At 37.8% G+C, this 17912-nt stretch overlaps 1 protein-coding gene across 1 annotated transcript in view; it reads left to right on the forward strand.

The window, feature by feature from the left end:
• The first annotated feature begins 1248 nt into the window (after nucleotides 1–1248).
• The window catches only part of SEPSECS (Sep (O-phosphoserine) tRNA:Sec (selenocysteine) tRNA synthase), a 31841-nt gene continuing 15177 nt past the window's right edge, over nucleotides 1249–17912 (forward strand). The window contains exons 1-8 of the mRNA XM_084871867.1: nucleotides 1249–1498; nucleotides 2307–2461; nucleotides 4837–4955; nucleotides 5855–6013; nucleotides 9024–9177; nucleotides 12178–12280; nucleotides 15296–15425; nucleotides 15556–15647. Coding sequence (XP_084727993.1) covers nucleotides 1385–1498; nucleotides 2307–2461; nucleotides 4837–4955; nucleotides 5855–6013; nucleotides 9024–9177; nucleotides 12178–12280; nucleotides 15296–15425; nucleotides 15556–15647 — 1026 coding nt within the window. The 5' untranslated portion in view covers nucleotides 1249–1384. The remainder of the gene's footprint in view (nucleotides 1499–2306; nucleotides 2462–4836; nucleotides 4956–5854; nucleotides 6014–9023; nucleotides 9178–12177; nucleotides 12281–15295; nucleotides 15426–15555; nucleotides 15648–17912) is intronic.

The following is a 17912-nucleotide window of genomic DNA, read 5'->3' on the forward strand; positions in this document are numbered from 1 at the left end:
CCATGGTGTAAATACTCCCCCCATTTCAAGCTACCAACATGATGCAGCAGCACACCATTATATCCCATTTCCCCTATACAGACACAATCGATGCAAATATATTACATCAAAAGCATAGATAATAGTAAAATATAGTAAAACAATTGGAAAGTGATGAGTTCAAGCATTTGTTACTTTTGCTTTTAATACAGTTAACTTAATTATAAATTTATCTAATTTATTGCTAAAGAACAGCCACCTTTACCTAAAAACAAAATTACTGAACATTTAACAATCAGCTCTTGCAAGCAAGTAGGAACCAGTGCAAATGTCTAGCAAGCCCCCGGGACAAAAGTTATGTCTGGAATTACTGTTGATTCACCTGAAGGGAAGATGGTAAGGAAATTGAAGGCAGGGATCCTGCCTTTTCATTTCTGTATCCATGGAACCTAGCAGTAGGCTGTTGAATGGTCAACGTAAATCATTAATGCAAATTTAAAAACATTAGCCCCTACTATACTCTGGGCACTATTCTAGGAGCCTGGGGATGGGGGTGGGTGGGTATGGCAGTAAAAATCAAGCCCCTGCCTTTAGAGTTTACATTCCTGTGTGTGTGTGTGTGTGTGTGTGTGTGTGTCTGTGTGTGTGTGTGTAATGACACATGCCTGTCATGTAAGGTGGCGGGGAGTAGGGTTAAAACTTTTGTAGTGAAAAGGTGAAAAGGAGTGAGGATTGCCTTTCACAAGGGTTGTGAGACATATAAATGTTGAATGAAATGTCCTGGAATCTGGGAAACAGGGTCTAAGGCAGCGGTTGGCAAACTCACTAGTCAACAGAGCCAAATATCAACAGTACAACGATTGAAATTTCTTTTGAGAACCACATTTTTTAAACTTAAACTTCTTCTAACGCCACTTCTTCAACATAGACTCGCCCAAGGGGCCAAAGAGCCGCATGTGGCTAGCGAGCCGCGGTTTGCCCACCACTGGTCTAAGGAAGGCTGAAGCACAGACTTCGTGCAAACCTCACCATTTCAACAGGGCTGGGACACAGGGTAACTTAGGAAATTTCTTCTTTCACCCCACGCGGCTGCCCTTCACTTTCCTCAGCCTTTCGCACAAGTGCAAAGTCAAGTCCGTCTGAGAAAGCCGAAGGATTAAGCTGACCAATCAGAGGCGGCGAGGCGGGGCTCATGTTTCAGTCCCCGCCCGAGCCCGCTGCGCATGCTCCAGATCCATCTGTTTCGGGTACACTTTCTGGGGCGCTTTGCGCATGTGCGAGAACGAGACGCGGAAGTTTGGCCCTAGGGGTTGCCGTACCGTCCGGGCGGCGAGTGGCGTCCCGGGTTGCTCGGGTGTTCGTCCCGGTGTCAACTGTTCTAACGCCACCGTTGCCACCGCCTAGTATGAACCCCGAGAGTTTCGCGGCCGGTGAGCGGCTGGTGTCGCCGACCTACGTGCGGCAGGGCTGTGAGGCTCGCCGCACGCACGAGCACCTCATCCGGCTGCTTCTGGAGCAGGTACCCAGGGGTCGGGCGGCTGCCCGCCGCCGAGCCCCCAGCTCCGCTGCGCCCCCGCCACGGCCGCGTCCAGCTCCGCCCGCTTCGGTTCGCCGGCCGGAGCCGCCCCCGGTCTGTCCATCTGGGCGGGCGCTGCGCCCACTGGCTGCGCCCCGCCCCGTCTCCACCTCGCCGCGCCCCCAAACCGGACAGTGTATGAGGGCGCGTTTGGGGTCGCGATTTTGAGTCCCGTTGAGTGTAACATGGGGGAAGGGAGTGAAAGTTCCAGTTGGTTTACTTTTTTTGTTTTGTTTGCGGAAAGAGCAAAGTTCGCACCTCCCTCTTTCCACTCTTCCCGAGAACTCGGGGAACACGTGTTCAGAAATCACGGTGTACATACCACGTGCTGCCTCGGAACATCACCGGGCACGCCATCTCCGAATCTTAGTTTGACTCACGTTTGGCAAACCTGTAGCTTTCGCAGGCTGGTTTGAAGAATCTTCGTTGAAGATAAGGTTTTCAGTAACCTTAACTTACTACAACTTTAAACCGGAAAAAATCTCATCGCATTTATTTATTCATGTATCCATTCATTCATTCATTCCTTCCTTCTCGAATCTAGATAGTTGTAGTGTAACAAAACCTTCTTCCTAGTTGGGGTTTCTTCATCGTGCTGAATTTCTGTCTGAATTTTAGATAGCAAGGAACATGGCAAAATAACACACTAAAGGGGTTTAAAATGCATCGAGGTGCGTTCTAAGGAACGACGAGACCACCTTAAATATAATTAAGTCATAATTCAATATAATGATATGTTTTTTGTTTTAAGGGCAAATGTCCAGAGGATGGTTGGGATGAAAGTACACTTGAACTCTTCCTGCATGAACTGGCGATCATGGATAGCAACAATTTCCTGGGCAACTGTGGTGTGGGAGAAAGGGAAGGGAGAGTGGCTTCCGCTTTAGTTGCTCGGCGTCATTACAGGTACATTTTTTCAAATAGCATTCTTTCCTTGCTTTTTTCCCCCTCTAAAAACAATGGTGGCAGTATTCATCATATTAGATTACAAAATGTCTGTTTGGAACATATTTCTTTCCTATTCAAATGGGCATCTAAATTTAGATGCAACAATTTAATCTGAGAAGGTGCTTTTCAAGATAGCAGGGTAAAAGTTCTTGTCACGTTCTGGGTAGTTTACAATACTAGCTATACGTTCTGTTAAGAACAATTAACCTAATAAACCTATTATTTGTATGAGTTTAAAATATCAAGGTTTGTTATGATTTTCCATGTTTCTTTTCTACAGTTGCAAGTTTTTTTTTTTAGAGAATGATATATATAGATAGAACTATAAAACATTGTTTATCTGTATCTAAACTGAATCCCATTTTATAAGCACCTTTTTGCAATAGATGTAGGAAAGGGTATATTAAATTTACTATTAGATTATTAAGTTACTCTTACATTTTTTCAAAAAGTTTTTCATCAGTTCTGATAACCATTTAATTGACAGTGATTTCAAATATAATAATTTCTCTCTTCTACCTTTCTGTGAAATGTAGGTAAACTCTAAAATGAAAACTCCTGTCTTCCATGATTTAAGATTTTACTGAAGTTTGACAACCCCTAGGTTTAACAGTCTGGTTTGAATAATCTTAGTTGAAGAAAAGTTCCATGATGACATTTTCTATCCCATAGTTGAATTTTATTTCAATCAAAACCATCAAACTTCTAGTTGAATCAAAAGGTTCAAACTTCACCCTGACTGATTTGTCTCATTGGATAGTCCATTGACCTACAGACTGAAGGGTCCTAGGTTCGATTCCGGATAAGGGCATGTATGTTGGTTTTGGCACATCCCCAGTAGGGAGTGTGTAAGGGTCAACTGATTGATGTTTCTCTCTCATTGATGTTTCTAACTCTATCCCTCTCCTTTCCTCTCTGTAAAAAATCAATAAAATATTTTTAAAAAAGGTTCAAACTTCAAGTTAAAAAAATAAATATGTAAGTCATGGAGTTTAATGTATAGCATGTTGCCTCTAATTACTAATACTGTTTTGTATATTTGAAAGTTCTAAGAGAGTAGATCTTAAAAGTTCTCGTCACAAGAAAAATTTGTTGCTGTGTGTGATGATGGACGTGAACTAGACTTGTGGCGATCATTTTACAATATATACATGTATTGAATCATTATTTTGTATACCTGAAACTAATATGATGTTATATGTCAATTATATGTGTTAGTTAAAAGAAAAACCTAATTGCAGCTAAAACTACTGATAACAAATGTATAACTTGGGTGAAAAATTCATGTTAATAATGGGCTGATAACAGTTATTTTCTGTAAAAAATACTTTGTACATGAGGTTTCAGTGGTAATGAAGCGTGGCACTCGTGTTTTGTGATAGTTCCAGGATGCAGAATTTCTGATCTATTTAACTGTAAATTACAAATAGATTTTTGATTTTGAAGAATATCCAGAGGTCTTTTAAACAGTGTATGACATCTAATTTAAAATGAGTGGGTTAGCACATGCATTTTTAAAGAACTGATTAAGGCAATATTTGAAATATCAGTTCATCCCCATTGGAACTTAGTCCCCTACTCTGATTAGGGGAAAAGGAAATAAAGAAGAGAATTTAATGCTGCAGATATTTTGCTTTTCTACCGTTGCACAACAAACCTCAAAAACAAAGTGGCTTGAAACAATCATTTATCATCTCCTAGTTCTGTGTGTGAACTGGGCTCAGCAGGGTAATGATTGCTTTGGGTTTCGCATGTAGTTGCAGTCGGATGGTGGCTAAGCGTTTAGTCATCTGAAGGTTCATCTGGGCAGTTGATCCAAGTTGGCGCACTTAGGTTGCTGGGAGTTTGGTTGCCCTCTCCATGTGGCTTTGGCTTCTCCCAGGAGGGATTATAAGAGGGAGTCCTCAAGAACGAGCCCTTCAAGAGCCTGGGTAGGAAACTTCAAGGCTTCTTATGCTCTAACTCAGAAGTTCCAGATCATCACTTCTGCTACTTTCTTTCTGGCCCAGCAAGTCTCTAAGGCCTGTCCAGATTCAAGTGGAGGGAATTAGACTCCATCTCTTGGTGTGGCAGTACCATATGGGCATAGGGAGAAAAGGAAGTAATGGTTGCCAGCTTTGGAGACTAGATACCAGAGCAAAATTGATGAATTTGTTTAAACTTAATAGGATATTTTCATATTATAAATAGTTTATGCAATATATCTACAATAGTCAAGTATTGCTCCTGGTATTTTATTTTTTATTTTTGGTTATTGCATTTGTATACTTTTACAGTAGATTACTTAGAACACTGAGTATTTTTGTCCAGTTGTTGGCCCATCTTTTGCTTAGGTTCATTCATGGAATTGGACGATCGGGTGATATTTCTGCTGTGCAACCAAAAGCTGCAGGTTCTAGCCTTTTGAACAAAATTGCCAATTCTTTGGTCCTGGACATCATAAAGATGGCTGGTATGTACTGTGTTAATTGTAATATTTTTGTCTGACCAGCCACACATGCTGACCAGCCACACATGCCTTTGCCTAGTTTTCTATTAATGTCTCTTTCAAAGAGGATAAAAGTGATTTTTGAGAAGATGTATCTATCTTTATATATAAAAGGCTAAGCGACCGTCCCAACTGGCTGGTAGGTATGATCTACACTGACCAGCAGAGGGCAGATGCTCACTGCAGGAGCTGCCAAGTTGCAGTGACTTGGCAGCAGCACCCCAGAACCAGAGAGGAGGGACCCCGATTCCTCACAGGGCCATGTGATTCCACCTTTGGCCGTGGGTTATGTTGTTGTTGGAGTACTTTTGGTCCTGAATTTGGTGTATTGCACATTTGCGTTTGCGTCCCAATCCTGTACAATAGCAACTTTGCAGAGTGCCCTCTTGCACTCTGGGACCCCTTGGGGGTGCCAGAGATCCAGTTTGGCTTGATCCCGGCAGGCCAGGCCAAGGGACTCCACCTGCCAGAGGGACCCTGCTTACTCTGCAGATGCCCTTGGAGCCATGGCGCCACCCCAGGTGCAGCTGGCTGGGGTGGGACCACGGGAGGTTGGCTCCAGGGAATATTTGGCCCTTCTCACCCAGTCCCACCCACCAGCCACCTTCTAATTAATTTCCTTTTAATGTACACAAATCTGTGCACCAGGTTTGTAGTGTACATATAAAAACCTTTAGAATAAGATAGAAAATCAGATCATTAGCATGAAGGATGAAATTGACAGGTTCCTGAGAGTGAGTACAGAAGAAGCAGCAGCAGTAAATCTACAACTTTTATTATTTGCTAGAAGAATATAATTCCTTCAAGAAGAAAGCTGGTTTTTCAATGAAATAACTAATTTCTGTTTTACTTCTTATTCCTAGGTGTCCATTCAGTGACCAATTGCTTTGTAGTACCTATGGCAACTGGTATGAGTCTAACTCTGTGTTTTTTGACTTTACGACACAAAAGACCAAAGGCAAAGTATATTATATGGCCTCGAATAGACCAGAAGTCCTGCTTTAAATCCATGATCACTGCAGGTAAAAGAGTGTTGTATATAATGTATTCAGTATCACAGTTAGACATTTCAAACTTTTTGTGTAAAGATATATAAATGAAAAGAAACTAAACCTATTTCTTTTTATTGTGATAAAATATACATAAAATTACCATTTTAACCATTTTAAAACGTACAGTTCCATGACATTAAGTACATTCACATTGTTGTGCAACTATAATCACCATTTATCTCCAGAACTTTTTCATTCTTTTAAACTAAAATTCTGCCCATTAAACAGTAACTGCCCCTTCCCGCTGCTCCCAGTCCCTAGCAATCATCATTCTCCTTTCTGTCTCTATGAATTTGACTATTCTAGAGTATTTTCCCTTTGTGACTGGCTTATTTTACTTAACGTCTTTAAGCTTTAATCCATGGTATACTACCTGTCAGAATTTCTTTCTGTTTTAAAGACTGACTGACATTCCGTTCTCTGTGTGTGTGTATGAATGTATGCTTGTGCATATGCGTGTGCGTGCGCGTGTGTGTGTGTGTGTGTGTGTGTGTGTGTGTGTCTGTCAAGTCGAATTTGAGAATTTAACGTTATTTTTGAATGACTTCAGAATGTTGTGTGAAATGAACAGTATTGGGCTGTAATTGAACTGCATAAATAATAAAGAAACTCATATAAAAGGACTTATAATAAGGACATATAGCCGAAATTGATAGACTTTAAAAAATCATTTAAAATGATTTATTTTAAATGGTATAAAGTTATCAAGTCTGTTAATTTGCATTCTATTAACCAAAGAATTGATAACCACATTCTTTTTTTTTTTTTTTTTAATATATTTTGTTGATTTTTTACAGAGAGGAGGAGAGAGGGATAGAGAGCTAGAAACGTCGATGAGAGAGAAACATCGACCAGCTGCCTCTTGCACACCCCCTACCGGGGATGTGCCCGCAACCAATGTACATGCCCTTGACCGGAATCGAACCTGGGACCTTTCAGTCCGCAGACCGACGCTCTACCACTGAGCCAAACCGGTTCCGACGATAACCACATTCTTGGAATTTGGAAAAGATTGCCTTATTGAAAACTATTTTCTAAAAGATGTTGGCCTACGATTTACAGTTTATTCTTTTTCAAGATAGCCCCTATTCTTAGGAAACAAGATCGTTGTATTAGTAAAAAAAAAACCCACAAAAACCCCACAACTTGAAAGCAATATAGGGTTAGGTCTAGAGAATTTGAGAAACAGCAAAAATGAGCTGTCTTCAGGAAGTTACTTATTTAAGTAAAGTTCATATATTTGTCTTAATAGCTATGAAGGTACAGATTTAAAAAACCTGGATACCTCTGAACCACATATTTGAAATGATGATTTTATAGTGACTAAGGTTTCTGTGGATAGAATGCAGACAACTTGGTGTGGATTCTAAAACTCAAAAGAAAACTACTTGCTCTTAACTTTGCTCTAACTTGCTGTGTGACCTTGGGGAGACAACTTAATCTTCCTGAACTCTGGCTCCCTTATCTTTGAAATGAGTGAGTTGAGCTAAATGATTTCTAAATCCTTTAGGCTTTTAAATCCATGAGTCTAGCCTGCTGCTAGATTTGGTATTTGGGAAGACTGAAGATGAGACTGCATAATAACTTTATGTGCAAAATTTCCTAGGTTTATTTTCTATCCAATTTCTGAGACTTAAACTTTTAGGTTTTATTTTTACCATAGCTTTTGCTTGGTTAGGCATTTACTAGTATCACAGAGGACATCTATAATAATAAAAGGGAAAAATGCTAATTAGACCGGACATTGTGCTGGACATCCTTCTTGACAAAGCCAGGGCCGGAGGGAAGCTGGCCAGGGTCCTGGTTGCCTGTGGGCGGCAGGAAGAGGGAAGCAGCCTGGGTCCTGGGTGCCTGCAGGCGGCTGGAGGAGGGAAGCAGCCCAGGGCTTGGGTTCCAGGTGCCGGAGGGAAACCAGTGCTGGAGGGAAGCCGGTGCCAGTAGCTGGGGGAAGGAAGGCCTACTCTTGCACGAATTTTCATGAATCAGGCCTCTAGTAGTTATATAAGTGCTTTGAACATTATTTAGAGTTTATGTTGCTTATACAACTTTTTAAGTTTATGGATACCTAAATATTTACCCTATAAGGTTATATAGTTATTATTTGGAGTGACCTTTGATCACATGCTAGTTAGGTGTACTAATTCAATTGAAAACAGTTTTTAAAAAAATAGATTTTTATTGATTTTAGAGAGAGAAAGGGAGAGGGAGAGAGAGAGAGACACATCAATGAGAGAGAAACATCAGTTAGCTGCCTCCTGCACGCCCCTCCACCTGGGATTGAGCCTGCAACCCAGGCATGTGCCCTGACTGGGGATAGAACTGGTGACCTCTTGGTGTATGGGACAACGCTTAACTAACTGAGCCACAACAACCAGGACAAAAAACAATTTTTATATTTAGGTTATAGAAGGCCCTTGTAAACCATCTTCTTTTTCATTGATGGTTTTGCTATCTAGAAAAACGAAATGAGTCAGTGATCCCGAGGCTATTAAAATGAATTACCTTTTTCTTTAGAGCTAAAATATTAAGTTGATGATTGTGATTTGTTTCAATACTTGAGTTATTATTTTTATTCATATCTGAAATGAAGTGAACTTTAAAATAAAACATAGGCATTGCCAAAGAATGTGTAGATTTATTTTTCTATGGACTAGTGATCATTTTTGTCATCATTGGCTGTTACTACTTTTATAGGAGTATATTTAACATATGTTCTCCTTCCCAAAATTAATCTTTTTTGTCATATCAAAGTGCTAAATAGATTTGTGGTCCTAATTGTGGGCTAGTGGTCATGCACATTATTTTGACATGCCTTTGACTCATTCCAGTGGTGAGCCAGGTGTTTATTGCTAGAGGAGGGCTCATTGACCAAAGTAAGTATTTAGAGTTCTTTTGTCGAATAGCGCTACTTCCTAGAGTTTCAGGGTCTTCTCTTATTTCAGTTTACACTAATATTTTGATTTCTGATTTGGTTGGTTAGGTTTTGAGCCTGTAGTGATAGAGAATGTTTTAGAAGGTGATGAGCTGCGCACAGACCTGAAAGCAGTAGAAGCTAAAATCCAGGAACTTGGGTCTGATAATGTGCTGTGTGTTCATTCTACTACATCCTGTTTTGCTCCAAGGGTACCTGACAGGTAAATGATTTGTGAATATTGTCCTTCAGGTATTCATCAGTCTTTTATGTATTTATTTATTTTAAATATATTGTTTATTGATTTCTGAGAAGAAGGGAGAGGGAGAGAGAGAGAGGAACATCAATGATGAGAGAGAATTGATCGGTTGCCTCCTGCCCACCCCCATTGGGGACTGAGCCCGCAACCTGGGCATGTGCCCTTGACTGGAATCAAACGTGGGACCCTTAAAGTCTACAGGCTGACACTTTATCCACTGAGCCAAACCGGCTAGGATTTCATCAGTCTTAAAAAAAAAAAAAATTATATATTTATATATATATATATATATACACACACACACACACACACACACACACACACACATATATATATATATATATATATATACACTAATTTTCAAAGATGCTTAAGTAACATTTGGCAATAAATAGGTGAATGGACTGTCCCAAGAGAATTGATTGATCTTGCTGAGATAAAGTATCATCTCTTGAGAAAATAAAAATTTAATATAGAAGAAGAAAAAGCAACTAGTACCAAGTGGAGATTCATTTCTCACCCACGTTGATGCAGAGCATCTTTTTTCTTGCTCTTTTTTCTGTTTTTAATTTCTTGGCATCTTTTTCCTCATTATGTAGTAGAAGTTTCTAAACAAAACAGTGAGTTTACTTGTTTTCATTGTTATCTCCACTCCTTTGATCTAACAGTTCTCCTATGTAGGAACTATCATTAGTAACAGAAAATTTTAGAATTATTTTTTGCCCTTTGAATATTTTTTAATTGGGAGATTAATCCAGATGTACTCTTGAGTATATACAGTGGTTGCCTTTGCATTCTGAGAAAAATACAAATGTTTAAGAAAATAAAAGCAAAGGGGAAAAAAAAGCAAATGTTTACTTTTCTAAAGGATGGCCACAATTTTTTTATTTGCAAACGTAATATGCTTAGTTATAGGAATACACATTTTTAGTTTTTGTTCATTTTAACATTTTGAATAGAAATGCTATTAATTTGTAAAAATTTTGACTTTGTACTATTTTTTGGAGCACCAAGTTATACTTTGGTTTCCATGGTATTATGTAATTTGGCAGTAAAGTATTTTACATGTATGAAGTTTTTTATCAGTAAAATTCTCACATACCACTTTTTAACGGTATTATATGGTGAGTGTTTCTTACAAGAGTGAACTTTAGGAAAGTGGTGATGCATTGTTATTAGTAATATGTTTGAATTTCTGATTTTATTAAATTAAAACATTTTGATGTCTTTACATTAAGCTTAATTTTTTTGTAGCCTTAATTTGGATGGGTAGATACTGTCTTTATTAGTTCACTAATTGGACAGAAAGCATTGTGGTGCCAGACCCCGGACTGGGTTAGGGAACTAAGGGTGGGTGGTGGTAAACGCAGCCCCTTTCCCATAGGGGCTGAGTGCCGGCTTCCTCTTTGGGGCAGGTGGCCATCCTCCTGCACCCCGTCACTCCCCCTGTTGCTTCCCCCAGCTGGCAGGCCCCAGTTGGCCTGGCACCTGTTGGCCCTGATCTCCGGCGAGGCCTAGGGACCTCATCCGTGCACAAGTTTTGTACACTGAGCCTTTAGTTACTAGGTGTACCTGTTAATAATGCCTATTTTGTAATCAAATGAAACACAATAATTTTAAGAGAAACATCAAAATTGCTTTATTCAAAGTAATGTTCATTGCTAGCTATACATTTCCCCCATCTTTAGGTAATTTTGGACATCTTTCCCAATAGAACTTTTCTTGTTTTGAGGCAAACCATTCAGAGACCCAATTTTCCACTTCATCGTGCGTTTTGAAGTGCTGCTCAGAAAGCGCGTGTGCTATGAATCGGAACAAGTGGTAATCTGAAGGAATAAGGTCTGATGAATACTGCTGGTGGGTTAACACTTCCCAGGCAAGATCTTTTAACGTTTCTTTAACTGGTTTTGAAGTGTGTGATGGTGCGTCATCATGAAGCAAATTTACTTTGCCGTGTTTTCTGGCACATTCTGGTCAGTTCACAATCAAAGCGTGGTTCAAATTGATTATTTGTTGTCGGTAGTGATCAGTATTAATGGTTTCACCTGGTTTTAGAAGCTCATAATACACCACACTTTCCTGATCCCACCAAACACAGAACATTGTCTTCTTTCTGAAGCGATTTGGCCTTGCAGTCGATGTTGATGGTTGACTTGGATTAACCCATGATTTTGTGCATTTGGGCTTCTCAAAATGAATCCACTTTTCATTGTCAGTCACCATTAGATGCAAAAAAGACTTTCTTTTATGCAATTGAAGCAACATTTTACTGATGACTTTTCGGTCATCAGTAAATTCAGTTGATGTGGCACCCATTTTTCTTCCTTTAAAATCTTTCCCATTGCTTGTAAAAGGGAATTGTTTGCTGAACAAAGTTTAATCTTTCTGCAAGATGTTTTTGAGTTTGACAAACATCTTCATTCAATAATGCTTGTAATTGTTTGTCTTTATGTGTTTTTGGTTGACCTGGACGTTATCTTTCACATCGAAATCATCACTTTTAAAACGTTTAAACCAGCATTCTTGAGATGGAGCATATTCATCCGAAGTATACAATAACATAACTTTCAGCAGCATGTTTCTTCAAAATAAAGTAATGAATTAAAACTTACCACAAATGCTCTTTTTTTGGCATGAAATTCGACATTTTTAAGCATAAAAATATCTATGATGTTAACACCTTCAGCAAATTTGACATGAAATTTTGAAGCTCGCTGTCAATACAACAAAATAGCATACATATCAAATTGCATATATATCAACATATGTGTAACTCCATTTATTGAAAAAAATCCTCATTATTAACTGGTACACCTAGTATATGCTAAAGTATTGTTGTAGAAATTTCATTTTTGTCATCTTTTCCTCATGTGCATTAACAATAACCATTATATTACTTTTCACACTGTAATTTATAAAAGCATAATATGAATGTATCTTTCTATTGAATATTGATGTTTGTAGATTAGAAGAACTGGCTCTTATTTGTGCTTCTTATGGTGTTCCACATATAGTCAACAATGCTTACGGATTGCAGTCTTCAAAGTGTATGCACCTCATTCAGCAGGTAAGAGAATTTTAAAAATATGTCAAGGAAAGAAATGGATTTTAACATATATGATTAATCCTTTGTTTTTCTTGCAATCTAATATTGTAAAAAACAGTTATCTAGCACCCTCTATCTTATGGAGTGTTAATAATTTGCATACAATATTCATTCAGTAAGAGTTATTTTTTGGTAGTATGGTAAGGTGACCAGATGTCTCACTTTTGGCGGGATAGTCCCGATTTTTAACAATTTGTCCTGAGTCCTGCGGCGTTTTAAAAAAGTCCCGATTTTTGGAAAGAAAATGCTCTATCCACTGAGCACACCAGCTAGAGTGTCACAGTTCCTTTAAATCAAATAAGTTCTTGGATCTTGTTGAGTACTGGTTGCTGTTTTATGCCATTCTAAAAATAAAAATGAGTTAGGTTTAATTTTTCCCAATAGTTCTCATTAGTAATATATACTATTTACTCATTACCCACCATGTGCCAGGCATCCTGTTAGACTTTTCAAGTTTGTTAGCTTAATCTATTAATTTAAAGTGTACTTCTTATTGTTTTCATTCTACAAATGAAGCAAACTCAGCTGGATTTAGTGACTTGCCCAAGATCCGAAGCTTTTATTTTGCTCTAAAAGACAAAGTACTAAAACTGCAGATACTTTCTTGGGAAGCATGTATTACAATAATGAGGCAACCAGTGAAGCAAGAGCTATAACTAAAATGTGTCAGGATTCTCTTTTTTTAAGGGGCAGAGTCCCCAAATGACTTAATGCTGAGCATACAGAACATTCTATATGCACATGTAGTCCCCAGGAAGTTAGCTTTGCAGAACCTATTCTTACGATTATATACTGAACTGACTAATTTAGGATACTCAAGGAATACGGATGTTAAGACAACTTAATGGAGAGTGGGGGATATAGTAGAACTACAAAAATACATATAATTAATTCAGTCATTTAGAGTCCAAATGGATTATAAAGATCCAAAGTGTAGGAAGCAGCAACTTTACATGTTAAGAATTTGAGAGACGTAGGTCTTATACTACTTATTCATGGACCTAATTGTCAGTTCACTAAACAGATATTTACAGGGTTTCCACTGATGTGCCTGGCAACAGGATAGGTGCTAGGGATGCAGTAGTGAGTATAACAAAATTGTGTCCTCATGGAGCAGAAGCAGACAGTAAACAATAAGTATGACAGTCTTGGTTAATGCCCTCATCTTTTGGGGGGTGGGGGTGTCAGTAGATGGAGTGATCCAGGATCCTCTCCTGAAATCAGGCAGTTGGGAATCTGTGTATGTGGAGGACCAACTTCAGTTATTCTCCACAGTCAGTACCCCTAATCCCCACATTATTTAAGAGTCAGCGGTTAGTATTATTCACTGCTGCTATCCCCAGAACCTAGAACAATGTTTGGCAAATGTTAAGTTTGTATATTTGTTCTATCAATAGATAGTAAATGGATGAACCGATAAATGACAACTCTTTACTTCATAGAACATACTTCTGTGTTTCCTATTCTATTTAATCACTTCCATCCTTCAAATCTTTTTTCCTGCTCTTTGATATCGAACATGAGGTCTATGTACTCTTCCTGGGATTAGATCCAGCCTGTCTTTCCTTGCCTCAGACTGTGCTGCCCTTTCAGGGCTTTCTGTGTTTACTGGTGAAGGGGCTTTAGCAAATTCTGGTGCTCTGATTGTTCTTGGTAATTCTGCTCCCAATTGAGGTTCATGTTTCTCCCAGGAAGCCTTGGACAGTAGTACTTAAATGTTCATAAATGGCGACTGTAACTTCCACTTTGTTTTACGTATTAATTTTGCATGTTTTTCACTTATTCTATTAGTCTTACATGCTTCTGTTTTCCTGTGATGTGAGATTCTCTCTGGTCACAGTTTACGAGGAATTGGAGGAGTAATGGGAAGGTGGAGACTTAATCATGTGAGAGCCTGCAGCCTTTGCAGCTTCTCTCTGTTGCCTGTATCTGGTCTCCGAGATTAGACCAGCTCTCTGCTGCTTCCATTCTTTCTGAGATATGGACGTGGAGAGAAAGTGTGAAGCTGAAGGTCAAAGATGGCTATATTAATAGAAATGTAGATTCTGAATACAGATTGAAAATCTGTCCCCACAGATAAAGCAAATAAACTATCTTAGTTGAAATTTAGATAGTATCTCTATTTTTAAGAGGAGAAAATTGAAGCACATTAGACAGAAGGTCATAGACTGTGTTGGATGGGGACTGTGTCGGTTTTATATTTCTGGTAAGTAAGTATTCAATTTTTCACCAGAATATTAGATTTTCATTTGAAGTTCATTTGCAGTGGAATGAGATCATCTAAGATGATAACATTAGGAATCATGAGTTAATGTAGAAATATTGCCAAGAGTATACAAAAAAAAAAAAAAAGCCATTAAGTGATGTTAAAAATAAAAATTTCTTATTCTCCTTTGTTATCTGAGTGGTGGTAGGAGCAGGATTATTGCTTTGAGTGATCATGTAGTTAGTAGGTTATCTAAGAATCAAAGAGAGGCACTTCAATGTTGTAGCTAATTGATTGGCAGTGTGGGTGGCTGCAGTCCATTAGATTATGGTGGCCACTCTTAACCTCCCAGAGGGTGCTTATAATTACTTAATAGTTTTAGGGCCCACTGATGACATTTATTGCCTAATAGAAGATCAGAGATGAGAGGCACTGTGGAATCCACACTCTAATACCCAATTTTAAGGTGAAAAGCTCAGTTTCAATGTAGTTTCCACCTGAACTAATATTGAAACCCTGCCTTTCTCACAGTGTTGTTGTGAAGATTCAATGATTTTTGTGTGAAAGCAGGTTGTAAACTATCAAGTGCTCTTACACATATAAGGCAGAGCATTTAAAAACTCAGTTTAATACTTAAAATATATTACGGGCACTTTTGCAAATAAATAATTTATTTTCTGCATTACTTTAATGGTATTTATTTATTAATAGCTACTGTTGTCTCTTCTTCTAGAAATTAATATATAATACTACATGTTATATCATTCTAGGGGGCTCGGGTTGGAAGAATAGATGCTTTCGTTCAGAGCTTGGACAAAAATTTTATGGTTCCAGTAGGTGGCGCTATAATTGCTGGCTTTAATGATTTCTTCATTCAGGAAATCAGCAAGATGTATCCAGGTAAATAAATTAGTTGCTCTTCAGAAAAAGTACCTAATAAACAAAAATCCATTTGTACATGGACTACTATAATAAATCTGAATTTCCAAAGCTTTTTTACTCTTCTGAGTGTGACTTGTTCTTATTTCAGGAAGAGCTTCAGCTTCACCTTCTTTAGATGTCCTTATTACTTTATTATCACTTGGATCAAATGGCTATAAGAAGCTATTAAAAGAAAGAAAGGTAAGCTGTTCCTTTTAGCTATAAAATAATCCTCCTGACTAGGACTGCACTCTAAATCATTGGTGTTTTTGCCTGTTGTTTTGTCACTTTGGACAATAGATATCTAGTACAGTCCTACAGGATATACTTGATCTGGAACTACAATAGGTCATTTGCAATTAGTCATTGTCATCCTGTTTATCTAGATACTTTGAGGAGCCTTGGACAGGTGATTTTACTTTTTCTGTTTATCTTGAGAAAGTCCTACATCAGGGATTCTTATTAGTTCAGTAAAATCCAATTCATTTATCATTTAGATAGAGGTTCTTGAAAGACAAATGGTAAAGGCTTTTCTTTTTTGTTTTTGGAAGCCTGGAGACTTGTTTAGGCATGAGACATCAGTCAAAGGAGGAAGAACCGGGTCAGAAGTTGGCCAGTTTCTCATTCTAAAATAATAAATTTATCCCTTTCCGTTATTATTGGAATGTTGAACTCATTGATTATATTGACTTTGAAAAGAAAAGTGACATTTGTGCTTGAATACTGGGCTTTGTCTCTGACACTAACAACTAGCTTAATTCAGGACAGCTCTAAAACTGTAGACAGAGACAGTATTGGCAGGGTGAGTCAGACTAAGATGATTCAGTCATTTCTCTTCTGGGAGAACTAGAGGTCTCTGGTGCAATGTTGGTGTCTGTATAACTTTTTAGTATTGAGTAGCAGTTATAGCACCTTGGATTTTCTAATAATACTTTACATATTTTTAAATATTTTTATCTATATTATCAGGTAGATCCTCTCAACAGCTTTATGAATATGACTAAGTTATAAAGTTTTTGTGCCCTATTTTACCCTAGTTCCCCTACCCCACTTATTCATTCTGTAGGAAAGTAATTATTTACTTGTGAGGATATCTCTTAAAATTTACATGAATAGGAAAAGATGCTAAGTATCATTAGCCATTAGGGAAATGCAAATTAAATCCACAGTGAGATACCACTATGCACACCCCTATTAAAAGGACTACTATTAAAAACAACAACAGCTACCTGACACTGTTAAATCTTGGCTGAGATCTCAAATAAGTAGAACTCAGACATTGTTGATGGTACAGCAACTTTGGAAAATATTTCGGCAGTTTCTTATAAAGTTTAACGTTCACATGTAAACTAACCATCCTACCTCTTAGTACTTACTCAAGAGAAATGAGAATTTATGTCTCTATAAAAATATAGTGTTTATAATGATTTTATTCTTAATTGCCAAAATCTGGAAATAACTCAAATGTCCATCATCTGGTGTATAAACAAACTATGGTACATACATACACAGCAATAAAAAGGAACAGGCTTACTAATATATTCAACAGCATAATGATTTTCAAATCCTGCACTCTGCTAAATGAAATAAATCAAACTCAAAAGTTCTGCATTTTTAAAAATCTTTAAAAATTTTTTTTAAAAAGCTCTTCATATTTTTTTTATATGGTTTCATTTATATGTCATGCTGGAAAGGCAAAAAACATCAGGACAGAAAAAAGATGAATGGATGCCAATGACTTGGGTTGGGGGAGGGAACTATTGTGACAAATTGTAGAAGTAGTTTCATGACTGTTAGTATGTTTCCAAAATTAATAGAAGTGGACACATGAAAAGTGGACATTTGAAATTTTACTGTATGTAAATTAATCCTTGATAAACCTGAGGGAAAAATTTTAAAATGATTAGAATAGAACTCCAGTTTGATTAACGCCATAAAGTAATCATCATGACCATAGATTGTAATAGCCAAGAGAAGACCTCAAAATCTTCAAGGAACCTTCTCAAAGGACAGATGAAGCTTTTGTTTGTAGGTGAGGTAAACTGTCACCTCAAAGTTTAGTTGTATCAGAAACCAGTGGGTCTTAGCTCTTTCCTAAATAGTTGTTTCACTACGAAAAAGATACTTGAATTCGCAGATTTTATTTTCTTGTTTGTGAAAGAATCACCTGTCTCAGACCACTTATGGTTTTAAAAGACTGTAAATATTTCTTAAAATAGTTATTTCCTGGGCATGCCATTATAATCATGCTAATTGGCATATAATTTAGTAATCGAGTACAAATCACGTTGGTAATTTATAAATCAAACATTTTGTAAGGTTGAACAATTTAAGATGATGGTCTCTTCAATTTCATGGTACCTCATACCCATTTCTACCCCTATCAGATGTGAAGATGCATCTCTCTTTATAACACCCAGAACAAAATTCTTTCTTTTTCTTTTAATATATTTTATTGATTTTTCA

Source organism: Pipistrellus hanaki (genome assembly GCF_964339955.1).
Source record: "Pipistrellus hanaki genome assembly, chromosome: 1".
NCBI classification, from domain to species: domain Eukaryota; kingdom Metazoa; phylum Chordata; class Mammalia; order Chiroptera; family Vespertilionidae; genus Pipistrellus; species Pipistrellus hanaki.